General features: G+C 39.5%; 1 protein-coding gene across 5 annotated transcripts in view; it reads right to left on the bottom strand.

Annotated features, from left to right (window-relative positions):
• LOC129815418 (RNA-binding protein Musashi homolog 2-like) overlaps positions 1–23,883 on the bottom strand; it is a 490,331-nt gene that overhangs the window by 109,706 nt on the left and 356,742 nt on the right. For 2 of the 5 annotated variants that reach the window (XR_008753427.1, XR_008753428.1), the window contains exons 12-16: positions 20,386–20,565; positions 15,444–15,598; positions 11,561–11,631; positions 11,417–11,457; positions 8,217–10,496 (exon numbers count right to left, since the gene is read on the bottom strand). Coding sequence is in view for 2 of the 5 variants with exons in the window: in XM_055869225.1 (XP_055725200.1) it covers positions 10,452–10,496; positions 15,444–15,598; positions 20,386–20,565 (380 nt within the window). In the remaining 3 variants the exon portion in view is untranslated. Of the gene's footprint in view, positions 1–8,216; positions 10,497–11,416; positions 11,458–11,560; positions 11,632–15,443; positions 15,599–20,385; positions 20,566–23,883 lie in introns of those variants that run through there. The other 3 variants (XR_008753429.1, XM_055869225.1, XM_055869219.1) reach the window with 3 other exon arrangements.

Here is a 23,883-nt window from a genome sequence, read left to right as displayed (position 1 = left end):
ATAAGATACCAATGTTCTGCCTCATAATAAAAAGGGTGAGTCATGGATAAAGGAAGCTCTAGAATGAGGGATAGAGTTCAAATAAATAGTATTTCATCAGGAACTATACTGAACACAAATATAAACGCAAGATGGAACAATTTCAAAGATTTACAGTTCATATAAGGAAATCAGTCAATTGAAATAAATTCATTATGCCCTGATCTATGGATTTCACTTGACTGGGCAGGGGCGCAGCCATGGTGTGCCTGGGATGGCATAGGCCCACCCACTTGGGATCCAGGCCGATCCACTGGGGAGTCAGGTCCAGCCAATCAGAATGAGTTTTTCCCCTACAAAAGGGCTTTATTACAGACAGAAATACCCCCAGACAGAAATACCCCCAACTTTTTTCACAATTGCTTTTCTCAATACAACCCCCTTTCCAACATTTCTATCCTTCACAGTGAAATGAATTGTCAGACTAATTGCAGCAGATAAGGCCAGAGTACCTGTGTGTAGGTAAACTATAGCAGGTCATTACCTTTCCCCAGGTCAGTGTTATGGACATTTCTCTATGGACTGGCCAGAGGGGGCTTACCACTGTCCAGCGAAGGCAATGTCCTTTCCAGAGTATTTCTACAATTTAGGACCACTACAAAGAGTCTGTGTAGACAGCTGCAACACTAAGGGAAGGAGGGAGAGAGAGAGAGAAGGCAGTACTGACTTCATCACATTCATTATAGGCCTAACCCTCATTTCTCTAATCCTCCGGAGCAATTTGAAACATGAAGATGAGACACGGTCTCAAATGGAAGGAGAACAAAAGGAAGCAGTTCTGCTGATGGCATGCATTTGCAATTCTCCATCTCAGGTAAAACAAAAGTGATTATGTTTTGACAATCGTATTAAAAAGTTTACCTTCATTACAGTGTGTGTGTGGGATGGCTACTGAGTGACTCGTCTCCACTGCGAGGCTGCAAAACAACTGTCAGTCTCTGTAAGCATCAGGAAATGCACTGAATACATTTTCTTTGCTCATCATTTTATTGTACAGATGTAAGATCTTAATTTGATCACCCTGTTGCAGGAGAACTGTTCTGCAATGTAGGACATTTAAAACTTGTAGTGTATTTCAAATCAAATCAAATTTTATTGGTCACATACACATGGTTAGCAGATGTTATTGTGAGTGTAGCGAAATGCTTGTGCTTCTAGTTCTGACAGTGCAGCAATATCTAACATGTAATCTAACAATTCCACAACAAATACCCAATACACACAAATCTAAGTAAAGGAATGGAATAACAATATATAAATATAAATATATGGATGAGCAATGACAGAGCGGCATTTGCTAAGATGCAATAGATAGTATTGAATACAGTATATACATAAGAGATGAGTAATGCAAGATATGTAAACATTATTAAAGTGGCATTATTAAAGTGACTAGTGTTCCATTTGTTAAAGTGGCCAATGATTTCAAGTCTGTATGTAGGAAGCAGCCTCTCTGTGCCAGTGATGGCTGTTTCACAGTTTGATAGCCTTTGAAGTTTAAAAAGGCTTCTGATGTTTGTAATTTCCACTTTTTTCCCAGAAATTTGAGACTTGATTTTCTCTTATGAAAAATGTATCAACCCCTACAAAAATGTCCATTAATTACAATCCACATTTCCTGTTGCTACAGGATAATTTTCCTGCTGTAGCAAACTGGCTCAAATGAAGATCCTACATTGGTACCGTACTCTAAACAGGCTTTCCATTTGACTGCATCTCTGGGTAAACTCGAAGTAGAATATGGCTATAAACATATTGAGTGTCATGGTGAGACTAATAGAAGTGATGTTGCATTGCATAAAATTAACTAAGCACCAAATTATCCAAGGAGTGTTTAGTGTTTGGAGTCATTAAGCGCGCTGGCCTTATGAGCGAGTTGCCTTTGAGAACCATAAAGCTGCAATATACAAGATATGAAATATACGCTGAGTAAGCTCCACTACACACTATTCATCAATATTGTGCTTTCACCAAATGGGCTGTTTTCACCTTGTCTCGAGTAAGGCTTCTATTCAGAGCCCTGGCTTGATCTTCAGAAGAGATCTCTGTGTTGGGTGTGGTGGGGTGATATAATTACTGGCTAAGACAATAATGTTTTCCCTTGGCCTGAATGGCAGAGTGCAAAAATGGAATTAAACACCTTTGAATATTTTAATAAGCAGGCAGTGAACCTGGCGGCACCTCTAATAAAATGTGGTTAGTGTGATTAATAAAACTAGACACCATCACAGAGAGAGAGAAGCTGCCTCAGACCCAGACCTGCAGAGTTAGGTAAGCCACCGTACATGGTAGGTGTCCAGTCTCTCTGACCTGCAGAGTTAGGTAAGCCACCGTACATGGTAGGTGTCCAGTCTCTCTGACCTGCAGATCGCAACAAGAGGGACTGTGCGTTTAAGGGGTTAGAGTTCAGTGCAGATGTATTTTCAAGAGACCACTCTGGAAAACAGTGGGTGTTACGTGGAAGGACAATAGCCTCACTATGCGTGTAGTCATAGAAGACTGCCCACTATTTTTATTCATGTTACTACAGATTGGAATAGGAACCAACCGTGTAATCTGATCCACACACGTTAAGACCATCCAAAAGAAACCAGCGGATGGCTCACTCATTGGTTAAAGGCACAGTGCAGTCAAAAACATGATTTCCCTTTGTTTTAGATATTTTTCCACACTATGGGGTTGGAATAATACTGTAAATTGTGAAAAGGATGATAATGCCCTTGTAGTGTAAGAGCTGTTTGAAAAGACTGCTTCACATTTCAGCCTGTTTTGGTGGGATTGATGTGGTAAAGAGGTCAAACTCGACTAAAACAATGGAATTGCCATGGAAACACGTGGAGGAAAGGGCCATGGGGGAAAGATCCCGAGTCCTCATTGCCTATCAGCAAAATGATCCTACATTTAGACTATTGTTTATATGTGTATTTCACACTATGTTGAGGTAAAATACTGTTTGTATAGATGTCAACCCCAACAGATGTTCATTTCATCGTTCCCAATCATCTGCATTACAGGTTTAAATGCCTTTGACTACCACCACCGATGCTACCAGCTTATATAAATGGAAGATAGCATTTAGCAGTCACTTCTTCTAAACCTGAAAGGGACAACTTCTATATGTTATGCAGTGAAAAAAGCATTCAGAAATTATTCATACCACTTGACTTTTTCCACATTTTGTTACAGCCTTATTCTAAAATGGATTAAATATACATTTTTCCTCATCAATCTGCACCCACTACCCCATATTGACAAAGTGAAAACATATTTTTAGATATTTTTGCAAATGTATGAAAATAAAAACAGAAATACCTTATTTACGTAAGTATTCAGACCCTTTGCTATGAGACTCAAAATTGAGCTCAGGTGCATCCTGTTTCCATGGATCATTCTTTAGATGTTTCTACAACTTGATTGGAGTCCACCTGTGGTAAATTCAATTGATTAGAAATGATTTGGAAAGACACACACCTGTCTATGTAACGTCCCCCAGTTGACAGTGCATATCAGAGCAAAAACCAAGCCATGGAGTCGAAGGAATTGTCCATAGAGCTCCAAGACAAGACTGTGCCGAGGCACAGATCTGGGGACGGGTGCCAAAACATTTCTGCAGCATTGACGGTCCCCAAGAACACAGTGGGCTCCATCATTCTTAAATGGAAGAAGTTTGGAACCACCAAGACTCTTCCTAGAGCTGACCGCCCAGAGAAACTGAGCAATCGGGGGAGAAGGGCCTTGGTCAGGGAGGTCACCAAGACCCGATGGTCACTCTGACAATGGTCTAGAGTTCCTCTGTGGAGATGGGAGAACCTACCAGAAGGACAACCATCTCTGCAGCACTCCACCAATCAGGCCTTTATGGTAGAGTGGCTAGACGGAAGCCACTCCTCAGTGAAAGACACATGACAGCCCACTTGGAGTTTGCCAAAAGGCACCTAAAGGAATCTCAGACCATGAGAAACAAGATTCTCTGGTCTGATGAAACCAAGATTGAACTCTTTGGCCTGAATGCCAAGCATCATTTGTTGAGGAAACCTGGCACCATCTCCACGGTGAAGAATGGTGGTGGCAGCATCATGCTGTGTGGATGTTTTTCAGCGGCAGGGACTGGGAGGCTAGTCAAGATCGAGGGAAAGTTGAAGGGAGCAAAGTACAGAGGTCCTTGATGAAAACCTGCTCCAGAGCGCTCAGGACCTCAAACTGGGGCGAAGTTTCACCTTCCAACAGGACAACGACCCTAAGCACACAGTCAAAACAACGCAGTAGTGGCTTCAGGACAAGTCTCTGAATGTCCTTGAGTGGCCCAGCCAGTGCCCGGACTTGAACCCGATCTAACATCTCCGGAGAGACCTGAAAATAGCTGTGCAGCGACGCTCCGCATCCAACCTAACAGAGCTTGAGAGGATCTGCAGAGAAGAATTGGAGAAACTCTCCCAAATACAGGTGTGCCAAGCTTATAGCATCATACCCAAGAACACTTGAGGCTCTATTTGTTTCCAAAGGTGCTTCAAGAAAGAACTGATTAAAGGGTCTGTAAATGTGATTATTTTTTCTTCATATATTTGCAAAAATTTCTAAAAACCTATTTTTGCTTTGTCATTATGGGGTATTGTGTGTAGATTGAGGGGAAAAAACGATTTAATACATTTTAGAATAAGGCTGTAACATAACAAAATGTGGAAAAAGTCAAGGGTTCTGAATACTTTTCGAATTAACTGTATATCCAAATTGGACTTTAGTAAACACATTGTGGACCTGTTACAATACATAAATCATGACGGATTTGACAAATATCCACTTTGTCAGATCAGATTTGTTGAATGTGTTAAAATCTGGTCAATGGAATGTGTGCTTCCATTGACTCCTTTACCGCATCTCTGGAATTTTGGCCTGCCTGGTGACATCACCAGGCGGTATATGAGTAAATAGTTTTCAAAATTGCTCTTTGCTATTTTTGTTTATTTTTGACCATTTTAATTGAAAACAATCACAGTAAGGTACTTAATTATTTGATATTGAGATAGAAATGGCAGCATTGGACCTTTAACAGTTATCCATGATGTATTACCTATGCAAGACCACTGAACATGGTCCAGTTAGAATTTAGAAAAAAATGCAATGCCAAAAGAACACACTAGCATGAGAGAAAGAAGTTGATGATATTATTATGAAAAACTATTCAAATGTAGCTGTAGTAAAATAGTAATAAAATACTGTGGACAAAAATAATTTTGTCCGATTCTGTACAAAACTAGGCAAAAATTTACATGCATGATTGTATAATTCCTTAAATGCTGCATTTAATATGAGAATGTTGAAATGATTTAAATATTGAGAGAACGTGAAATTTAATAGGACAGACAAAATTAATAATACAATATTATTACAACAGTTAAGCAAATCAAAAATAATAATGAAAACAAGGAATAAAACAGTTTATTTTTTTTATTTTTTTTCCAGACAGACACATCGATTTCTGGACCACAGTAGAGGATGGAAACCTTTCACAAACATTTTTTTCATCATTATTATTATTTGAAAATACAAATATAAAATTATACTTTCCACATCTGAGATGTGAGAGACCCCCATCCATTTGAGTTTATGTTACAATAGGGCTTGAGCAAGCCATACAAGAAGACCTGAAAGATGCTTTCAGACGTCAGTCAGTTCTGTCAGTCTCTCGCCGTAAAAAGTCTGTTAACGTTAAAAAATGGGCAAGTGTTAAGAATGGGCAAGGCAAATCAGGAGCAGACAGCAAATTAGTGAGGATAGCTCAGTGGAAGGCTGCTCCTCCACACTGGAAAACAGTGGATGTTACATGGCAGGACAATAGCCTCATTATGCTGTGGAGTCATAGAAGACTGCTCACTTTTCCTCATACGTTACTACAGATTGGAATAACAACCGTGCACTCTGATCCACATACGTTAAGAGTATCCAAACTATACCAGAGGATGTTTCACTTATTGGTTAACAGTCATTCATAATGTATTACCTATGCCAGACCACTGAACAAGGTCTATTTTGAATTTTGAAGACAATGCAATGCCAACTGAGCACACTAGCTCACCATAACGTTGACTCTTTTGACAGCGAGGGATGAAAACAGTGTTGGCTACTAAGTTATACAAACCCAAGGGAGATAGGGCTTTGCTGTGTCTAGAATACAGAGGGATCACTATTCTCATCTAGTCAAACATGTTCACATGAAGGATATACAGGTCAGACACATAACATAACATGTATGTACTGTACACAGGCTAATGAACATGGGGGAGATGGTGATTCATGGATGATGGCATGAAATGATTGGCCATTACCTAGCACTTGCCTCAAGATTCAAGTTTAAATGAACACGGTAGTACACTCCAAATATCAACACCTTCCAGGTCGTTTTTTTTTCCTTTTAGATTTTTTCTCAAACCAACATTTTTCCAATGGATTTGTTAGTATAGTAAGATGTGTAACATTCATCAGCTGTAAACTGCTGTCAATGAAAAAGAAAATTACAGCAACAGAGGCATGCTACCTTAAAGTCCAAGCTAATATTGAACACAGATCAAAGGGGAATGAGCTATTTAAATGGGATGACCAGCCTTTACTTTAATCAAAGGAGGTGTCTACTATAGATTAAGATCGTCAAGGCATTGAAATGGTATCATAGGCTATAGTAAGTATATGCTACTCATATCTATTCAATCCAACTGCTAAAGACCTTTATGTAGGGCCATGTACTGCTGATTTCCTCCTGCCAACTCCACATACATTTCATTTCTTTGTGAACATGTTGTTATGGACAGTACATCTATGAACTGATTACTCTAAGAAATACTATTTCATTATCAACTCCTGTATAAGTCTAATTGAATTCACCCATAATATTTGACTTCCTCTGTTGTCCAATTAACTAAATCCTTGACAAAGGTCGAAATATATACATATATTCAAGTGCTGCAAACTATTACGAGTGAGAAAATACATGGATATCTAAGCTTACATGTACATCCCCAATTGTAACCCCCCCCCCCCCCCCCCCCCCCTTGCTATACACATTAGTTTTACTAACCAACTGAAATACTGTTTGAAGACATTCAACAACAGGTGAACTAATTGAAGACAATCTTCAGGAGTATCTCAAGTTTATGCCGTGTTGACCCCCTTCACTAGTTAAGAAACAATCATTAGAAAGATTCATTCTGTGTCATCTTTGCTCCAAGTATGTAATGGTATCTAAAAGCTAGAGGACCTCAAATTCTTTACAAAGGTTGTGACGTAATAAGCATGTCTGTCTAGATCTGTGAGAACAACATTAACAGACAACATAAACCTAACTTTGATTAGAATAAAGCACTGGTTTTCAGGGACTAAAAAAGTATTCACAAAAAGTATGTTTTTATGAGTAAAATGAAAGGCAGAAACATTTCAAAAACAGAGTGGTATCCAAAAATAGCAGAGCCATACAGGCATCTGGGATATAGTGTAAAAACATTAAAAGATATTACAGTTTATTATTATTAGTAGTGTTATGATTATTAATATTATTATTATTATTGTAGTAATCATCATTAATATGTTAGAACTTTCTAAAAATATGTTTTTTTTTGCTTTCACATAAAATCTTTTTCCTAATTATAGCTTGTGTCCCTCTTAAAAAGTAATCAAAAATAAACATTTTGCATATCTAGCGTTAACATTTAAGGTAGTATGACAACCCCTTTTAAACATTCAAGGGAGGGGATCCAAATAATGCCTTGTTTAAAATTCCATCTTACAGCAATTTGATTCTCTATAATTATTCTATGAGAGCTTTGGTTAGTTGAAACCATGTGAGATCGGTAAAGCACACACACACACAAAAAGACATACGAGGAACAAATGACATGGAACTGCTATTAAAATAACTGTTTGCAAATGTATGTCAAACTTTTGATAATAAGAGAAAGTTCTATCCTTATTGGTCATAAATCCACTAATAACTACAAGTATTATCTTAATTACATAACATCTATGACTAATTACAAGGAGATAGAGGAGAGTAAGAGAGCGAGAGAGAGGGGAAGAGAATGTGACAGAGAAAGGAGAGAGAGGAAAAAGCTAGAAAAAGAGAGAATGACAAAGAGCATAGACCACTACACTGGTATCAAAGACAGCACTCTGTTACAAGTTAATATTTGTTTGGTTTTTTGCTAATTGTTTTATACACACTATTGATATACATGGATGATCAACAAAAGATTGTATGTGGTGACAGGGAAGGGAATGGAAAGAGAGAAATCGATGGATGCACAGTACATTTTAATAATATCATATTACAATTAGTAACCACAAAAATATCAATAAAATCCCCTGATTCAAAATTGAAATCAGTGAAGAAGCATCTTTTTCTTTTTTTAAAGTTTTGTATTTCTTTTTTCCTTTTACATTTGAACATTACAATGGTTCTCTTCTGTTTTCTCATTTAAATTATTACTTGATCATATCTCCACATCATTCAAAAGCATCCAGCATTTTTCTTCACCTGGTTGTTCTGAACCAAAGAGCTAATGAAATGAAACATCAGGTGAAATGAATTATCAAATACGTTTGCAGCAGGAAAAGTACATCAGAATATACACCACTCATTCCATCATCATGTTTACAAATCTTACTGCACTTTAAAGCATGTCGTTAAATGTCTCTATAATTGAGCAAAACCTGTCCCTACACATACTGTGTAAGAAATTAGCGCAGCAGCTATGGTTACCAGGATGAATAATTTATTCAGTGTCTTCTATTGGCTGGATCTAAAATAGCATCAATATTTTAGATTAGAAGTTGGCTTACACAATACAATGAAATCCAAAGACATGACCACAACACATTGGTAGTAATTAATCAGTTAATTGCTATTTGCCAAGCTGTTTGTGTATGCCTATTCTAGAGAGGAGCAACATCCAATAATCCTTCATACTTCACCCCAGAGACAGGACCATTTTAAATAGCCAACATATACATGTGCAAATAGGAAATGGCCTGTTCTTTCTTTACTGCTCACAGTGCAATGATTTATACATTTTTTTTCCATTCAATGTTTTTAATCTATTTGCCACTAAAATAAATTAAACCTCTCAACGATTCCAAGGTATAACTCACAGGGCTGAGGTATGGTATCAAAATGTTTCCATTCCTAATTCATTCAAAAGAGAACTGATGGAGTCCCAAACTTAAGAGGAACAAGCAGGAGGAAACAAACAACAACAACAAAACAACAAACAACAAGTTGAGTTTTTCTCTCAGGAGTATAAAAGTGTCTGGATGCGCAGAGTACTGTAAAATGCTTAGGCTCAAGTTCTATTCTTCAACACTAAGTACAGTGTGCTTTGGATTAAATGATCACTCAAATAATATTGATCTCTTAAATAACACTTGGTTAGACAAAAGATACCAATGATCTTTTATCCCTTTTAAAACTGTGCGCTGAACTCACCACTTGTAAATGCACTGGTTTGACACTTGTAAAGTTATTCAGCTTGAGTATTTACAGAGCAAGCCATCAGTGTTCAAATATGTTGTGTCCATCACTGGGGTAGTCACTGTCTCTGAGCAGTAAAGGATAATAGTATTTGTTTAGAGCTTTTTTTTCTATTCACACGCTAGAACATTTCTTTGACACACCATCACAAAAATATGCTATTCTCTCATCGAGTTGGTTATATGCAATGACTGGAATAGTATTTACAGTTACATTTCTTTTTCTTAAGTCTTTGAATTCACAATGTATTTATATGAAATGTTTTATAGTATACATCTTTTTTTCTAAACAACAAAACAACACTTGTAAAAAAGGACCATAAAAATATTGGAGTCCTCTTTGTATTGCCCAAAAATAGGTAATTATGGTTAACAATGAGACATCACAATAATTAAAAACAGCTACTAAGATTTATTAGTTAGTTACCCTCTCGAATTTTCATTTGAAATGAAATGGATGTTTTTTTCCCAAGACTTTCCACTTTGGATTTCTTTTATGTGCAAAAAGACACCTAAAGCTCTGATCTTTTTTGATTAAACAAATTGGTACGAAATGTGAACACATTACTTCGTACATTCTCGACTATGACCCCCGAAGAGAGAAGCATATCCATTTACATACACTACAAGAGAAAATCTAAAAATGACACAAATAATTAGGATCAAACCAAAATGCCTCTCTGTAAAGCTAATCAAACAACTAATAAAAGGAAGGAAAAAAGTGAACGAAATCATCAAGAAATGTCATAACAAACCAGGTTGTCAGGTTACAGGTTTGGATTATGGTACAGCAGTTTTCTTTTCTTTCTGAGATGATTTTTTTTATGTGGTTCCACCATTTCTCCTGGGTGATGCTGTAGTTCTTGAAGTTGGATGACATCACCTGTACACAGAGCCAATTAGAAGGTTCGGTCTGTCTTCCCTGGACCACCAGATAGACTCTGCTGAATAACACAGATGCAGTGGAACAATTAGGAGCATGTACATTTCAATAGCACAAAACATGAGCACCTAAGCTTCACCATAACCTAGCGTACTAAGAAAACAACATGAGCCTCGTATAACAATACGTTGTTTGCTACTATACTAACAATATGCGTGAGTCAGTGAGGCATATACAGTATATACACACAACCACACACGCACGAGAGACCACAACTGCATTCTACTATAGTGAGGTCATCACAAGCACAGCTATCAGGAACTCATTCTCCCAGAATTCCAGTTTACACAGACTGCATCTATTACTGTTGCTTTCTCTTGCCTCATGCACTTTGAACAGCATCAGAGTTAAGGAGAGTGCTAATTGAGTGTGTTCAATTATATTAGTGAGTTTCATAACTGGAACATTGGCTATTACCTTCAGATGACTCCCTAACCAACAACGTCAACCACAGGCAATAGGCATTACACTGAATTTGACATGTCATGTGCATGCTTTATTTGACACATTGGTCTGAGTGATATATTGTATGTAGACAGACCAGGCTTCAAAAGTGTTAAGTCCCTAACATGTTTTGGAATATTTGGGTGGGCAGTAAGGACAAAATACTAGTTGCCTTGCATGTTTCCCTCCCAGATTACAAACTGTACTGTACAATAAAAGTGAATGGAGAACAAACCCAATCATCTGCCATTAATGCAAACCAGAGAAAGCAACAGTACACAGTCAATTAATCCAAGAACATCATTATTGTAATTCCATTGATGTAGGCCTATAGGATTAGTGGATACAGTCAATCAGGGAGGACAAGTTCCACAACCAAAGCTTCATCATGTTGTTTTGTAAAAGCATGGACTTGTAGTAATTTGCCATTGCATGCATTTAGCTTATTAGACATATTAAAAAAGCGTGTTTCTGTACCTGTACAAGTTTGTAGGATGGTGAGGTGAAATAGAGGGTTACTGTATGTATTTTAACAGAAGAAAGGAGAGGTGGAATTGGAGTAACAGAGTAGAGGTAAATCTACAGAAAAGACTGCTAAACAATATAAATGGAATATAATACCTCCAATAAGATGGCAACCGAACACCTGTTCAATGGTATCCATTTGTAAAAGCTGTCGCAATCAACGGGCCCTAAAAGTATACAGTTAGTACCTTTGTCAGTATGCATTTCAAGGAAAAAAAGAGTGAGTACATTGTATTGTATCCATTTGTTCCGCTAGCATGAATGGGTACTCTCTGTTCCTGTTCATCATTTTGATCACTAAAGCAACAGACAATCATCATAAATCAAATCTGTTTTTTTATTCTTAGGGGGAAGAAACTGTCCCTTGTAGCATTTGACAGATTCCAGTGGACGTATGTCTTACTCAGTGAGGGTGTTTACACTGTTATTCACTGATCTTCAAACCCCCACAACTACTGGAGGTCAATTACACATGGTGACAGAATGTTCACATCTTCTAAATGATTCAGTTCATTCTAATGAACAGATGGAAGAGAGCTTGAACTGAGTAAAAAGCTACAAGGGTGATTGAAAGAAAATATATCAAATGCATCATTAGGAAAATAGAGACAAAACAAAGGGAGCGCTTGAGAAGAGGGTGAATAGAGGCAAATTCAAGTGCAATGCGTTTTGAAGAGAAGATCTACAATCCCGCAACACAGTAAAGGCCATAGGGGCCAGCCCAGCCAACTACTGCACAGGGCCTAAGGACCAGTGAGGGACATAAGATTTCACTTTTTACATACGTATACTCATTCATGCCAACAAAAACAATATTAATCAATTAAAATTAAATTCATGCAAAAGCTACTTAGCATCGTCATACAAAATCTTCCATAATGATCAACCCGTTCTGCAGCGTCTCCCCATTGTGTTCGAAGTCATTCTGCATAATGCCAATCAACCACATTGTCTGAACCATATCAGTGAACTGAGACACTGACACAGCATTCTTAGAGAGCAGAATCAACAGAACATCAATGAGTCTTTTCTTTTAACTGAGCCAGTTATCTAGCTTCTGATCTGTCTATTGTGTCTGTGACAAGTTAAGGAAGTGTCGGTTTAAATAAACGCTTCAATGAAACACACACCAAAAAATATCTAAAATGTTCATTAGCCATTCATTTTCTTTGTTATCTTGTTCAATTCAAATTCAAGGGGACAAATGAGCATGAGCCCAATCTATTATTGGTTATGACACAGGAACTGTTCTAGCATTGACATCGTCTGACGTCTCTCTAGTCAGTGCTATTACACCAAACTGGGAGATCGTGTGGCAAGTCAAAGTGACTGAAGTCATCCATGAGGTTGTAACCTGTCAAGTTCCAATATGTGATCATTTTGGCTGCATGTAACACAGAAATTGATTTAAAAACTGCATTTTAGTTCTGAATCATTTCCCTTCTTAATGTTGTGGATAGAGACTTCATCTGCCTGCACACTGAAGGTTGCCACGGCACTTCACTGGTTCATTTCACTCTGTTCGAATCATTGAGTCATTTTAAGGTGGATTAGGTTGAATGGAATTTAGTACAACTGAAGTAAAAATTAAAAACACATTTCACAACCCTCTTTTCTTGTGTAAAAAAAGTATATCTGCATCAAATATATCATATCTCCCTTCAAATGTACTGTCGAAATACAATTTAACATTGTTAAAGGGCCTTCTTTTCACCAGTGTTTAGACAATGAAAATATTCTTATCTTCACAACAAAAGTTGAATCCCATGTGCAATACGATCAATCCAAATTGATTGAAAGCACTGTCAACCTTTATCTGGGTCAGCTAGACTATGGATACAAACGGCAAAGGTTAAAACAAAAGCCAAAACAATGGGCGCAAGCAGGCAATTTAAAAAATCCATTCTAACAGTGTTTTAAAGAATTTTCTGCAATTAATCTTGTTCAATGGGCCTACGTTCCTTTTATACTTTCATGATTACTGTTTTCCTTAGTCCTCAGAGTCCTAAGTCTTTCTGAAGCAGTTAATTCCCAGAGAATACATCCGAAACTAAAATCCAGAAAACAACTCCTGACATTTCCACTCTCTTTCTGACGCGCGTAAACTAGGAGACACTAACAAGCTGGTGTCAGGTTGAACAAGTTCACAGTGTTTAAAGAGACAGGTGACTGGCAGCGAGGGATACAAACTCACGAGAATGCAGAAACTTTGGCAGTGCCAATTTAGCAGAGACAGGTCAGTAACAAGATTTAACATTGAGCAAATGAAATGGTTTCATAGTGTGTGTGTAAGTGAACTTCAGTCCTTCAGTAAATTCTATAACAAACATGGTCTTTCTTCCTAAATTGAGACCGACAAAGATTCAACCAATCAGACATGGCACAGCTGACAACCAATAAGGAAAGCTGTGCTCTGCCAGAAAAAATGCCAATTAAATATATTTTTCTGCAACATTGTGCTTTTGATGGGATATCATGTTTCAGTTTCACTTGATTGATACAATGTTGGCAATTTGCTAATTCCCTCTAATTATAACAGTCTCTTCCTCAATTGTTTTCTGCATTGTTTTATTTTTTATAAAAGTCTGATATTGTTGACAGGACAACACACCAGCCCTGTGATCTTCACCAACTGATTGATTCAGTCAAATCTCATTCGATCTTTTTAAAAGTTTGATTGACACAACACTTCATACACCTCTGAAGTGTAGTTAGTGGTGAACTCAGTCACAAGTAGAGAGGGAGTGCAGTATGCATTGCCTCCTTGTAACACTAACACACACATACATTATGTACAGTGCATTTGGAAAGTATTCAGACCCCTTGACTTTTTCCAAATTCTGTTACTTTACAGCCTTATTTAATGGATTAAATAAATAATAATAATAATCAATCTACATACAATACCCCATAATGACAAAGGGAAAACAGGGTTTTAGATTTTTTTGTTAATTTATAAAAAATTAAGAATTTAAATATCTTATTCAGACCCATTGCAATGAGAATCGAAATTGAGCTCAGGTGCATCCTGTTTCCATCGGTGAAGCACGGTGGTGGCAGCATCATGCTGTGGGGATGTTTTTTAGCGGCAGGGACTGGAAGACTAGTCAAGTTCGAGGGAAAGATGAATGGAGCAAAGTACAGAGAGATCCTTAATGAAAACCTTCTCCAGAACACTCAGGACCTCAGACTGGGGCGAAGTTTCACCTTCCAACAGCACAACGACCCTAAGCACACAGCCAAGACAACGCAGGAGTGGCTTCGGGACAAGGCTCTAAATGTCTTTGAGTGGCCCAGCCAGAGCCCGGACTTGAACCCAATCGAACATCTCTGGAGAAACCTGAAAATGCTCCCCATCCAACCTAACAGAGCTTGAGAGGATCTGCAGAGAAGAATGGGATAAACTCCCCAAATACAGGTGTACTAAGCTTGCAGAGTCATACTCAAGAATACTCGATGTTGTAATCGCTGCCAAAGATGCTTCAACAAAGTACTGAGTAAAGGGTCTGAGTACTTATGTAAATGTGATATTTCAGTTTAAAATGTAAAAAATGTAAAAAACAGTTTTTGCTGTGTCATTATGGGTGATTGTGTGTGGATTGATGAGGGAAATATCTATTTTTAATCAATTTTAGAATAAGGCTGTAACGTAATAAAATGTGGAAAAAGTCAAGGTGTCAGAATACTTTTCAAATGCACTGTATAAGGACAGAAGTCTAATCGGCTAGACCAGGGGTGTCAAACTCATTCCATGGAGGGCTTAGTATCTGCTGGTTTTTGTTTTTTCCTTTCAATTAAGACCTAGACAACCAGGTGAGGGGTGTTCCTTACTAATCAGTGACCTTCATTCATCAATCAAGTACAAGGGAGGAGCGAAAACCCGAAGACACTTGGCCCTCCATGGAATGATTGACACGTGCGGGCTAGACAGACAGACAGACAGAACGGTCAGTGGACAGAGAAGGTGTACTGTACTCACTGCGATACTGTGGCTGAAGCCGGAGCCAGCCTGGGGGCTAGCAGCACTGATGTAGTTAGCCACATTGGAGTCCTGGCCTCCAGGGCCGTACAGGTCGGCTACAGGCCCTGGGCTGTTGGCACCTGGGAAGCCTCCAGGACGAGCTGGGTTTCCCCCTGTACATAGAGCACAGCAGGGGGGCAACAATTCAGTTCCACCGCGGGGCTTCACAGAGCACAGCAGGGCGGCAACAATTCAGTTCCACCGCGGTCCTTCACAGAGCACAGGTGATAACTTATATGTAGCTAGTTCATTCTGGGTCATTCTTCCACAATATAGACATTCACATCCAAGAATACATGACTGAACTCATATGTCTGGGAAGAGGTATATTAATCAATACTATAATTAAACATAACACACATTAGTGAGTAATTGGTAATGTCATTTGAGGCCTGTTTGCACGTAAACTGCATGAATTTTGTTGGGGATTGACAGAAGAAATGTTGCAGGCTTGAGGCGGCAAGAGCAATGTAAAAGATGAATCCAGTATGATATTCTAGAGATATCTACATGCTACGTATACTATACTGTGATAACACTCACACCACAATCATGCACAATATAAACTGTAAGCAGACCACCAGAGATACTTGGACCATGCTACCAACTATTAAGGTGTAGTTATGTATGTTGTGGACAAGTGTTCATTTTATTGGTCATTATTATAATATTCAAGAGGTGCCATATAGTTAAGGGGGCAGCTTAGTTGCTTTGGATTCTATACTCATGCAGGTATAACACCAGTTGATGTTTTTTCATTTGACCGATTAGATAAAAAACAGATTGGACTATACATACCAATGTACATAGACCCTTTTTTCTTTCATCGCATCTTATCTACCTACAATATATCTATTCCATGGATATTTGGCCTGGCCATTTCCTGACTTCAGGACTTCAGTAAACTGCAGAAAGAGTTCTGATTATGTTTGTTAAAAATTCCACTCCAGCAAGAAAACAAAGGACACAAAAAAAATTAAAAGCTTGCCCTGAGTTCATCCACAGGTACACCACTCTGTGTGACCTCTAACCTATGCCCTGTGGCTAGGAGAGAGTCTGACTAATAAAAAGGCCTTTTGAAAACCCAGGCGCCCAGCGATGGCCAATAACACTGGCGATATAAAACTAAGCCGTGGGGGGGAGAAGGCACAGTGATGTCTTAAAACAGTATAACTGCTACACCACTTCAATCTCCTCCGCTGCCTGATTCACATAACCCTCCATCTCACCCCCATTGAGAAATAAACCATGAAAATAAATGCAGAAATTAAATTAAAAGGAAAAGAGAAACACTGTGGAGTTCTGAGGCTCTCTTGACTGTGGCATATCTCCTACAAAAATGGAAAGTTGATCTGTAGGCTATGTGTTTGGAGTTTAATATAGAAATATAAACATGATGCTATATTTTGAGCTCATGAGGCTAATAAGATCTGTACTGTACAGGGATGCCTTACATGGCACTTAGAAACAAGCTTTAGATGCTATTGAAATGCAGCACACACCCTTATCAGATGCTATAGTCCTTCAGAAGTTGTGGCACATCACTTTATCTATACTAACTCTGTGAGGAGCAAAAAATCCCTCCTACAGTGGGTTTCTTCCTAAATGTAAAATGAGAACCTGTCCCAGAGCATAGAGATCTACTGAGGGAGCCATTCCTATGGCTGGCCTCACGGCTCTGGTCTGTATGGTACAGCACTAAATAGACTTGCTTATTAAGCAATTACAGCTATTTTCAGTTTAAACGGTAATTCTAATTTCTTATAATTACTGGATTCTATTGAACGGCGCACAGCACCGCACCTCGATGGGAAACAGGATTGATGCTTTTCCTTAAACCTCGGGGCTACATGGCCTCAGTCATTAAGTTTAATAGCAAAACATGAGTTACACTTATTGGGGTTGACTGGTGGCTTAGCGGCGCCCATGCTAATTTAACGAGCCAGCCTTTGATTACACAGCATTTTTAAAGACACAGGTGACTCATCTGTTCCGCACCAACTCCACTCGCTGGGGTCTTATTCATGTCACTTTGTATGTTGTTTCTGCTCTGACAAATTGTTTGTGTGGATAAGGGAGAAAGGTGCTGATACAAATGTAATTCTATGTCTACCCTGCTTTCCTATTTTCAGCAAAAATAACATTAACTCTGAAAAAGTAGGTTCAACAAAAGAGCAAACCTGGTGATATTTGTAGATACGACTGTGTCTGTGAGACTGGGGTGGGTAGATATGAACAAACATTCCCCAGAAAAATACATCATTGGGGCTTAAGTATCTGAGCAATGACAAAGCAGGAGGTCAATACGATGATGTTTATCCACTGTAGTATCATATGGCTATGCTTTATGTCCTATAATTGGGTCTTAATAACTGAAGCAGTTTGTAGACTGTAGTTTGACTGGTGTGATCACGTCTATTGAGTTGCACTTTAAAATACATCAATGTATTCACAGTCTGAAAGCACTTGGGGCTACAGCGGAAGCATTCTCTTTAAGGTAAACAGGGGTGGAGGTGGTTTACAATTAACATTTGCCATGAAAGCATTTCTATTCAGACTGGCAGTTCTAATTTTCTCATTTCCTCGTGGCTGGGCGTCTGTCTCAGCTTCCCTACATTTACCCACAGGGCATCATTAGAAAACCAGGAGGAGCCATTCACAATGGCCCTTTACCAAATGAGGAAAGACACAAACACTACCTCTTCTACAGCCAAGCACAGAAAAAAGAAAGAATCCACACACTATACAATTCCCCACATTCAGCACATTGGCGTTTAGATGTAGACCCTCTCTTCTCTACAGCTGTGTGTGTAAACAAAGCCCACTTATCACCACTCTGTGTGTAAATGGAGAGGTGGCTGTAGGCCTGCAGTCCTGCCATCTTCCTGTGAAGCCCAAGGACACAGATAGACAGTGGAGTGCTCAAACCTGAAGGGATCCATCCCAATGAGTCAGGCAGACAAATCTCCACCCAGAATGGGCCGGCCTCCAAACCAGGAGATCTGTGTAATCCTCGCTGTAAAGCACAGGGCCTAAAGATGTCTTTTCCTGTCTGCTGCCAAAGCCAATGAGGCAGGACTAGTGAGGAGTACAGGGACGGACTGCGGGGGGCCTCAACACCTGCCGCTGCCTGCTGGTCACCACTCCTCCACTCCACTCCTTCATTGGTACAATAGAGTAGGACTCTACAGAGCAGTGACGGCACCATTAGTCAGTCTGGTTGGGTCATCATCATCAGCAGACATCATTAATGTCTCTAGTCTACATGGCCATTTCATCTGGACGGGAGGATAAGATCTGGTCAGGAGAGAGCCACACCAGTAGTCAAACTCACTTTAGGAAGTTTAGCATATCTTCAGTGATATCATCTGTTTCACTGTTAGTAAGATTGTTTGAAGAGCGATACAACAAGAACATACAGTGAGTCCAGCATATCTACTGTGGATCAGATCAACACCACCAAATCACATCTACAGCTCTCTGCCTGACATCCCCTGAGCTGGGGTCAATAAGGAACACTTCTCACAACATTTTCTTCATGTACACTGACTCCTCAAAATATGAAATGCAATTTAGTGAAATTACATCTCTTGTCAGTTTTATCAGAAACAAACCTATGACCAAACGAATAGCACATGCTGACCCTGAATGTGGTTTAAAATGAGGGTAATCAATTGAAATTAAATTGTTATAGCTACGTATTTTCTGTAGAGGAAATGGCATAGAAACACAATTGCTTTCCATTGACTTATTGGATGCAACATATAGTTTCCACTATGTAAAGAACACAACCTTGGGAAAGACACACCAAATTGCAAAGGTAAATGTCAGCGCTTATGCAAAAAGCACACACTGGTATCATACTGAAACATGCCACTTGTAATGTAATAGCTAAATTATGCATATGACTGCACTAGGATGTAATGTTACTATAATCTATACACAAAACATGTCTTCTGATTGCCTAGTTGTTCGCAAAACAATGATCCATCACTCAATTATTTCCAATACACTCTCACTGACTAACCCTTTCACTGGCTAACCCTTTCACTGACTAACCCTTTCACTGACTAACCCTTTCACTGACTAACCCTTTCACTGACTAACCCTTTCACTGACTAACCCTTTCACTGGCTAACCCTTTCACTGACTAACCCTTTCACTGACTAACCCTTTCACTGACTAACCCTTTCACTGGCTAACCCTTTCACTGACTAACCCTTTCACTGACTAACCCTTTCACTGACTAACCCTTTCACTGACTAACCCTTTCACTGGCTAACCCTTTCACTGGCTAACCCTTTCACTGACTAACCCTTTCACTGACTAACCCTTTCACTGGCTAACCCTTTCACTGGCTAACCCTTTCACTGACTAACCCTTTCACTGACTAACCCTTTCACTGACTAACCCTTTCACAGACTAACCCTTTCACTGGCTAACCATTTCACTGACTAACCCTTTCACTCTCCCAGTCAGTCAGTCTTTCACTCTCATTCAAATGTTGAAATCGAAAAGGTTCAAAAGTCCAGGTGGTTGAATTGGGTGGATGGGGACATAAGAAAAGTAAATGAGAGTTTTCTCACAGAGGACATTGTAGTCCAGTCCCCTACCTCCCATGCTCTGTGTATGGAGGAAAACATACATGTCCTCCCCTTAGAGCAAGCAGGGGCATGGAACAAACTTCACAAATAAACATAAAAAGTTACATTGAAAATCAAAAAGAAGGAATAAACATGCAATGCATTGCTGGCAAGACATTTTCGCATTTATTTCTTTCCTCATCAAAGACCAAAAATAAAAGTCAACCAAAAAACTGCATAGATCATCTGTATGGAGGAAACTTCATGAGTCAAACTGAACAGTCCAGACGGTGGATGAGAGAGATGCACATACAAACCTGGGCTCTTAAACTGATCCGGGCTGTGCAGGTGCTGGAGGGGGGAGTTGCAGGCGGAGGTGGCATGCTCACTGTGCAGCATCTGAGCCGCCTGGGGCCCCAGGGAGCCATAGTCCGCAAAGGAGCAGGGCGCCCCCCTCTGGTCACTGGGCGCAGAGTAAAACCCGTAATCGTGAAAGCCTGAGAGGTACAGTATAGGTTGGGAAGGGGGAGGGGAAAGGACTCCATCATTGTGGAAAACGTTTGGTTTCATTGTTTCACAGTAGTCAATGTCCAGACTCATAAGCATGGCATGGTGGTTGGTGTGTGACACTACTTATGAGGGGTTCATTTGGCTGAGATACATTGTGTCCTCTCCCTGCTCTCCCTCCCCAGCAGATCCTGCTGCCAGTCTGAGTGTCTGAGGTGTAGGAGTCTGTCGGAACCAGGGTAATGCATCATCCCTCAATAGGGAACCCAACCCATTTACTGGAATTACATGGTTGACTGTCTAAGATAATAGGATGTTTGACTGTCTACAATAATAGGATTGTCGACTGTCTAAGATAATAGGACGGTTGAGTGTCAAATAAGATAATAGGATGGTTGACTATCTAAGACAATAGGATGGTTGACTATCTAAGACAATAGGATGGTTGACTATCTAAGATAATAGAATGTTTGACTGTCTAAGATAATAGGATTGTTGACTGTCTAAGATAATAGGATGGTTGATTGTCTAAGATAATAGGATGGTTGATTGTCTAAGATAATAGGATTGTTGACTGTCTAAGATAATAGGATGGTTGATTGTCTAAGATAATAGGATGGTTGATTGTCTAAGATAACAGGATGGTTAACTGGCTAGTAACAATCATAAGACAAACAGTGAAGTAGGAGCTTTCTGAGGTAGTAGACTGGCTGTCTCTAAATCCTATACATGAATCAATCTAACCTGATTCCCTCACATTGTCCTGCAATTCATAGAGAGGGATGAAATTGGAGAATCATTAAAAACACAGGTCAATACAGCTTTAATTTGACAACTACAATGCTTACTGGACATATCTGATGTAAACACTCATCATTCAACGGGAGTAAAATGTAGAATGCGTACAAATCAATAATTAATTTCATGCCTCTGATTTTGAACCACTACTACTACATATTGAGGTCTATGCATGTGACATTTTCTTTAGGTTGGATAACAAAGAGACACATTCATGTTTACTGACCATTAACAAAAGGCAGGGCTCCAAAACACTCCACACTTATTGGGCCATTCAAACGTGGCCCTCATTCAACACAGATGGAGGATTATCAACGCTTCAGAAATCGTCATTCAGCAATAAGACGTGCTGACATTTACTGCTTGTCCTCTTAATCTGAGACAAGCTGCTCTTATAAAGAGAGCCATTAAAGGCAATTGTTCCCTCTCGCACCTCTTCAATATGGGGAGTTAATCCACTCAAGGAAAAGCTGAGATTGGCGTCAGCGGCTCTTTTCATGGCAGGTCTCCCTGCTGTGTGCTTGTTTTTTATTTGAGTCTCCAACTGAAGAGGCGATCAAAGCCGTGCCACACCTAGACCGCCATAATGAGCTTGTCAGCAGCTGCCAAATGGAATCTAAACACCAGGCGTGTTCCTTAGCCGGCGCTTTAGGGCCTCAGTTTCACCGTGCGCTACTCGGGCTCCATTCCCACTTCTTAAATAATGGGCTCCTAAAATGGCAGACTTCCAGTCATGTACAGTAAACACTGAGACGTGGAACAAAGCTCCATAACGCAATAACCCCTTTACATCTCTCTTAAGCAACTGCTACGGAAAACCGATCAGTCTTTACCAATGAGGAAAATGATGACAACTCAGAACTCAGAGAAGGGCAACATTAATGGGAAGATAAAGGAATGAATGAGTGAATGGGTCGATGCAGGAATAAAAAATAATGATAAAACCGTACTTTCACCGACAGTACGGACTGTGCATTTAAACAGCTTGGAAAATTCCACAAAATGATGTCATGCCTTTAGAAGCTTCTGATAGGCTAATTGACATCATTTGAGTCAATTGGAGGTGTACCTGTGGATGTATTTCAAGGCCTATCTTCAAACCCAGTGTCTCTTTGCTTGACATCATGGGAAAATAAAAGGAAATCAGCCAAGACCCCAGAATTTTTTTTGTAGATCTCCACTAGTCTGGTTCATCCTTGGGAGCAATTTCCAAATGCCTGAAGGTACCACGTTCATCTGTACAAACAATAGTACACAAGTATATACACCATGGGACCACGCAGCCGCCATACCGCTCAGTAAGGAGACGCGTTCTGTTCCTAGAGATTAACGTACTTTGTGGTGAAAAGTGCAAATCAATCCCAGAACAACAGCAAAGGACCTTGTGAAGATGCTGGAGGAAACAGGTACAAAAGTATCTATATCCACAGTAAAACGAGTCCTATATCGACATAACCTGAAAGGCCGCTCAGCAAGGAAGAAGCCACTGCTCCAAAACCACCATAAAAAAGCCAGACTATGGTTTGCAACTGCACATGGGGACAAAGATCGTACTTTTTGGAGAAATGTCCTCTGGTCTGATGAAACAAAAATAGAACTGTTTGGCCATAATGACCATCATTATGTTTGGAGGAAAAAGGGGGATGCTTGCAAGCTGAAGAACACCATCCCAACCGTGAAGCACGAGGGTGGCAGCATTATGTTGTGGGGGTGATTTGCTGCAGGAGGGACTGGTGGACTTCACAAAATAGATGGCATCATGAGGTAGGACAATTATGTGGATATACTGAAGCAACATCTCAAGACATCAGTCAGGAAGTTAAAGCTTGGTCGCAAATGGGTCATCCAAATGAACAATGACCCCAAGCATACTTCCAAAGTTGTAGTAAAATGGCGTAAGGACAACAAAGTCAAGGTATTGGAGTGGCCATCACAAAGCCCTGACCTCATTCCTATAGAAAATGTGTTGGCAGAACTCAAAAAGCGTGTGCGAGCAAGGAGGCCTACAAACCTGACTCAGTTACACCAGCTCTGTCAGAAGGAATAGGCCAAAATTCACCCACTTATTGTGGGAAGCTTGTGGAAGGCTACCCGAAACAATTGACCCAAGTTAAACAATTTATAGGCAATGCTACCAAATACTAATTGAGTGTATGTAAACTTCTGACCCACTGGGAATGTGATGAAATAAATAAAAGCTGAAATAAATCATTCTCTCTACTATTATTCTGACATTTCACATTCTTAAAATAAAGTGGTGATGCTAACTGACCTAAGACAGGGAATTTTTACTAGGATTAAATGTCAGGGATTGTGAAAAACTGAGTAAATATATTTGGCTAAGGTGTATGTAAACTTCCAACTTCAACTGTAAATCTTTCTAACCTAAGACAAGTCTTCCCAAACAAGTCTAGAAATGAGAGAATGTCAAGGAGCTGTTATGACTCCAGTGGTGTCAGACAGAGCTGTCTCCTCTCAGTGTGATAGAGAGGATATAACAGGACCCAGGT

The sequence above is a fragment of the Salvelinus fontinalis genome, chromosome 2, assembly GCF_029448725.1.
Source record: "Salvelinus fontinalis isolate EN_2023a chromosome 2, ASM2944872v1, whole genome shotgun sequence".
NCBI lineage: Eukaryota > Metazoa > Chordata > Actinopteri > Salmoniformes > Salmonidae > Salvelinus > Salvelinus fontinalis.
This window is presented reverse-complemented; position numbering and strand designations above follow the sequence as displayed.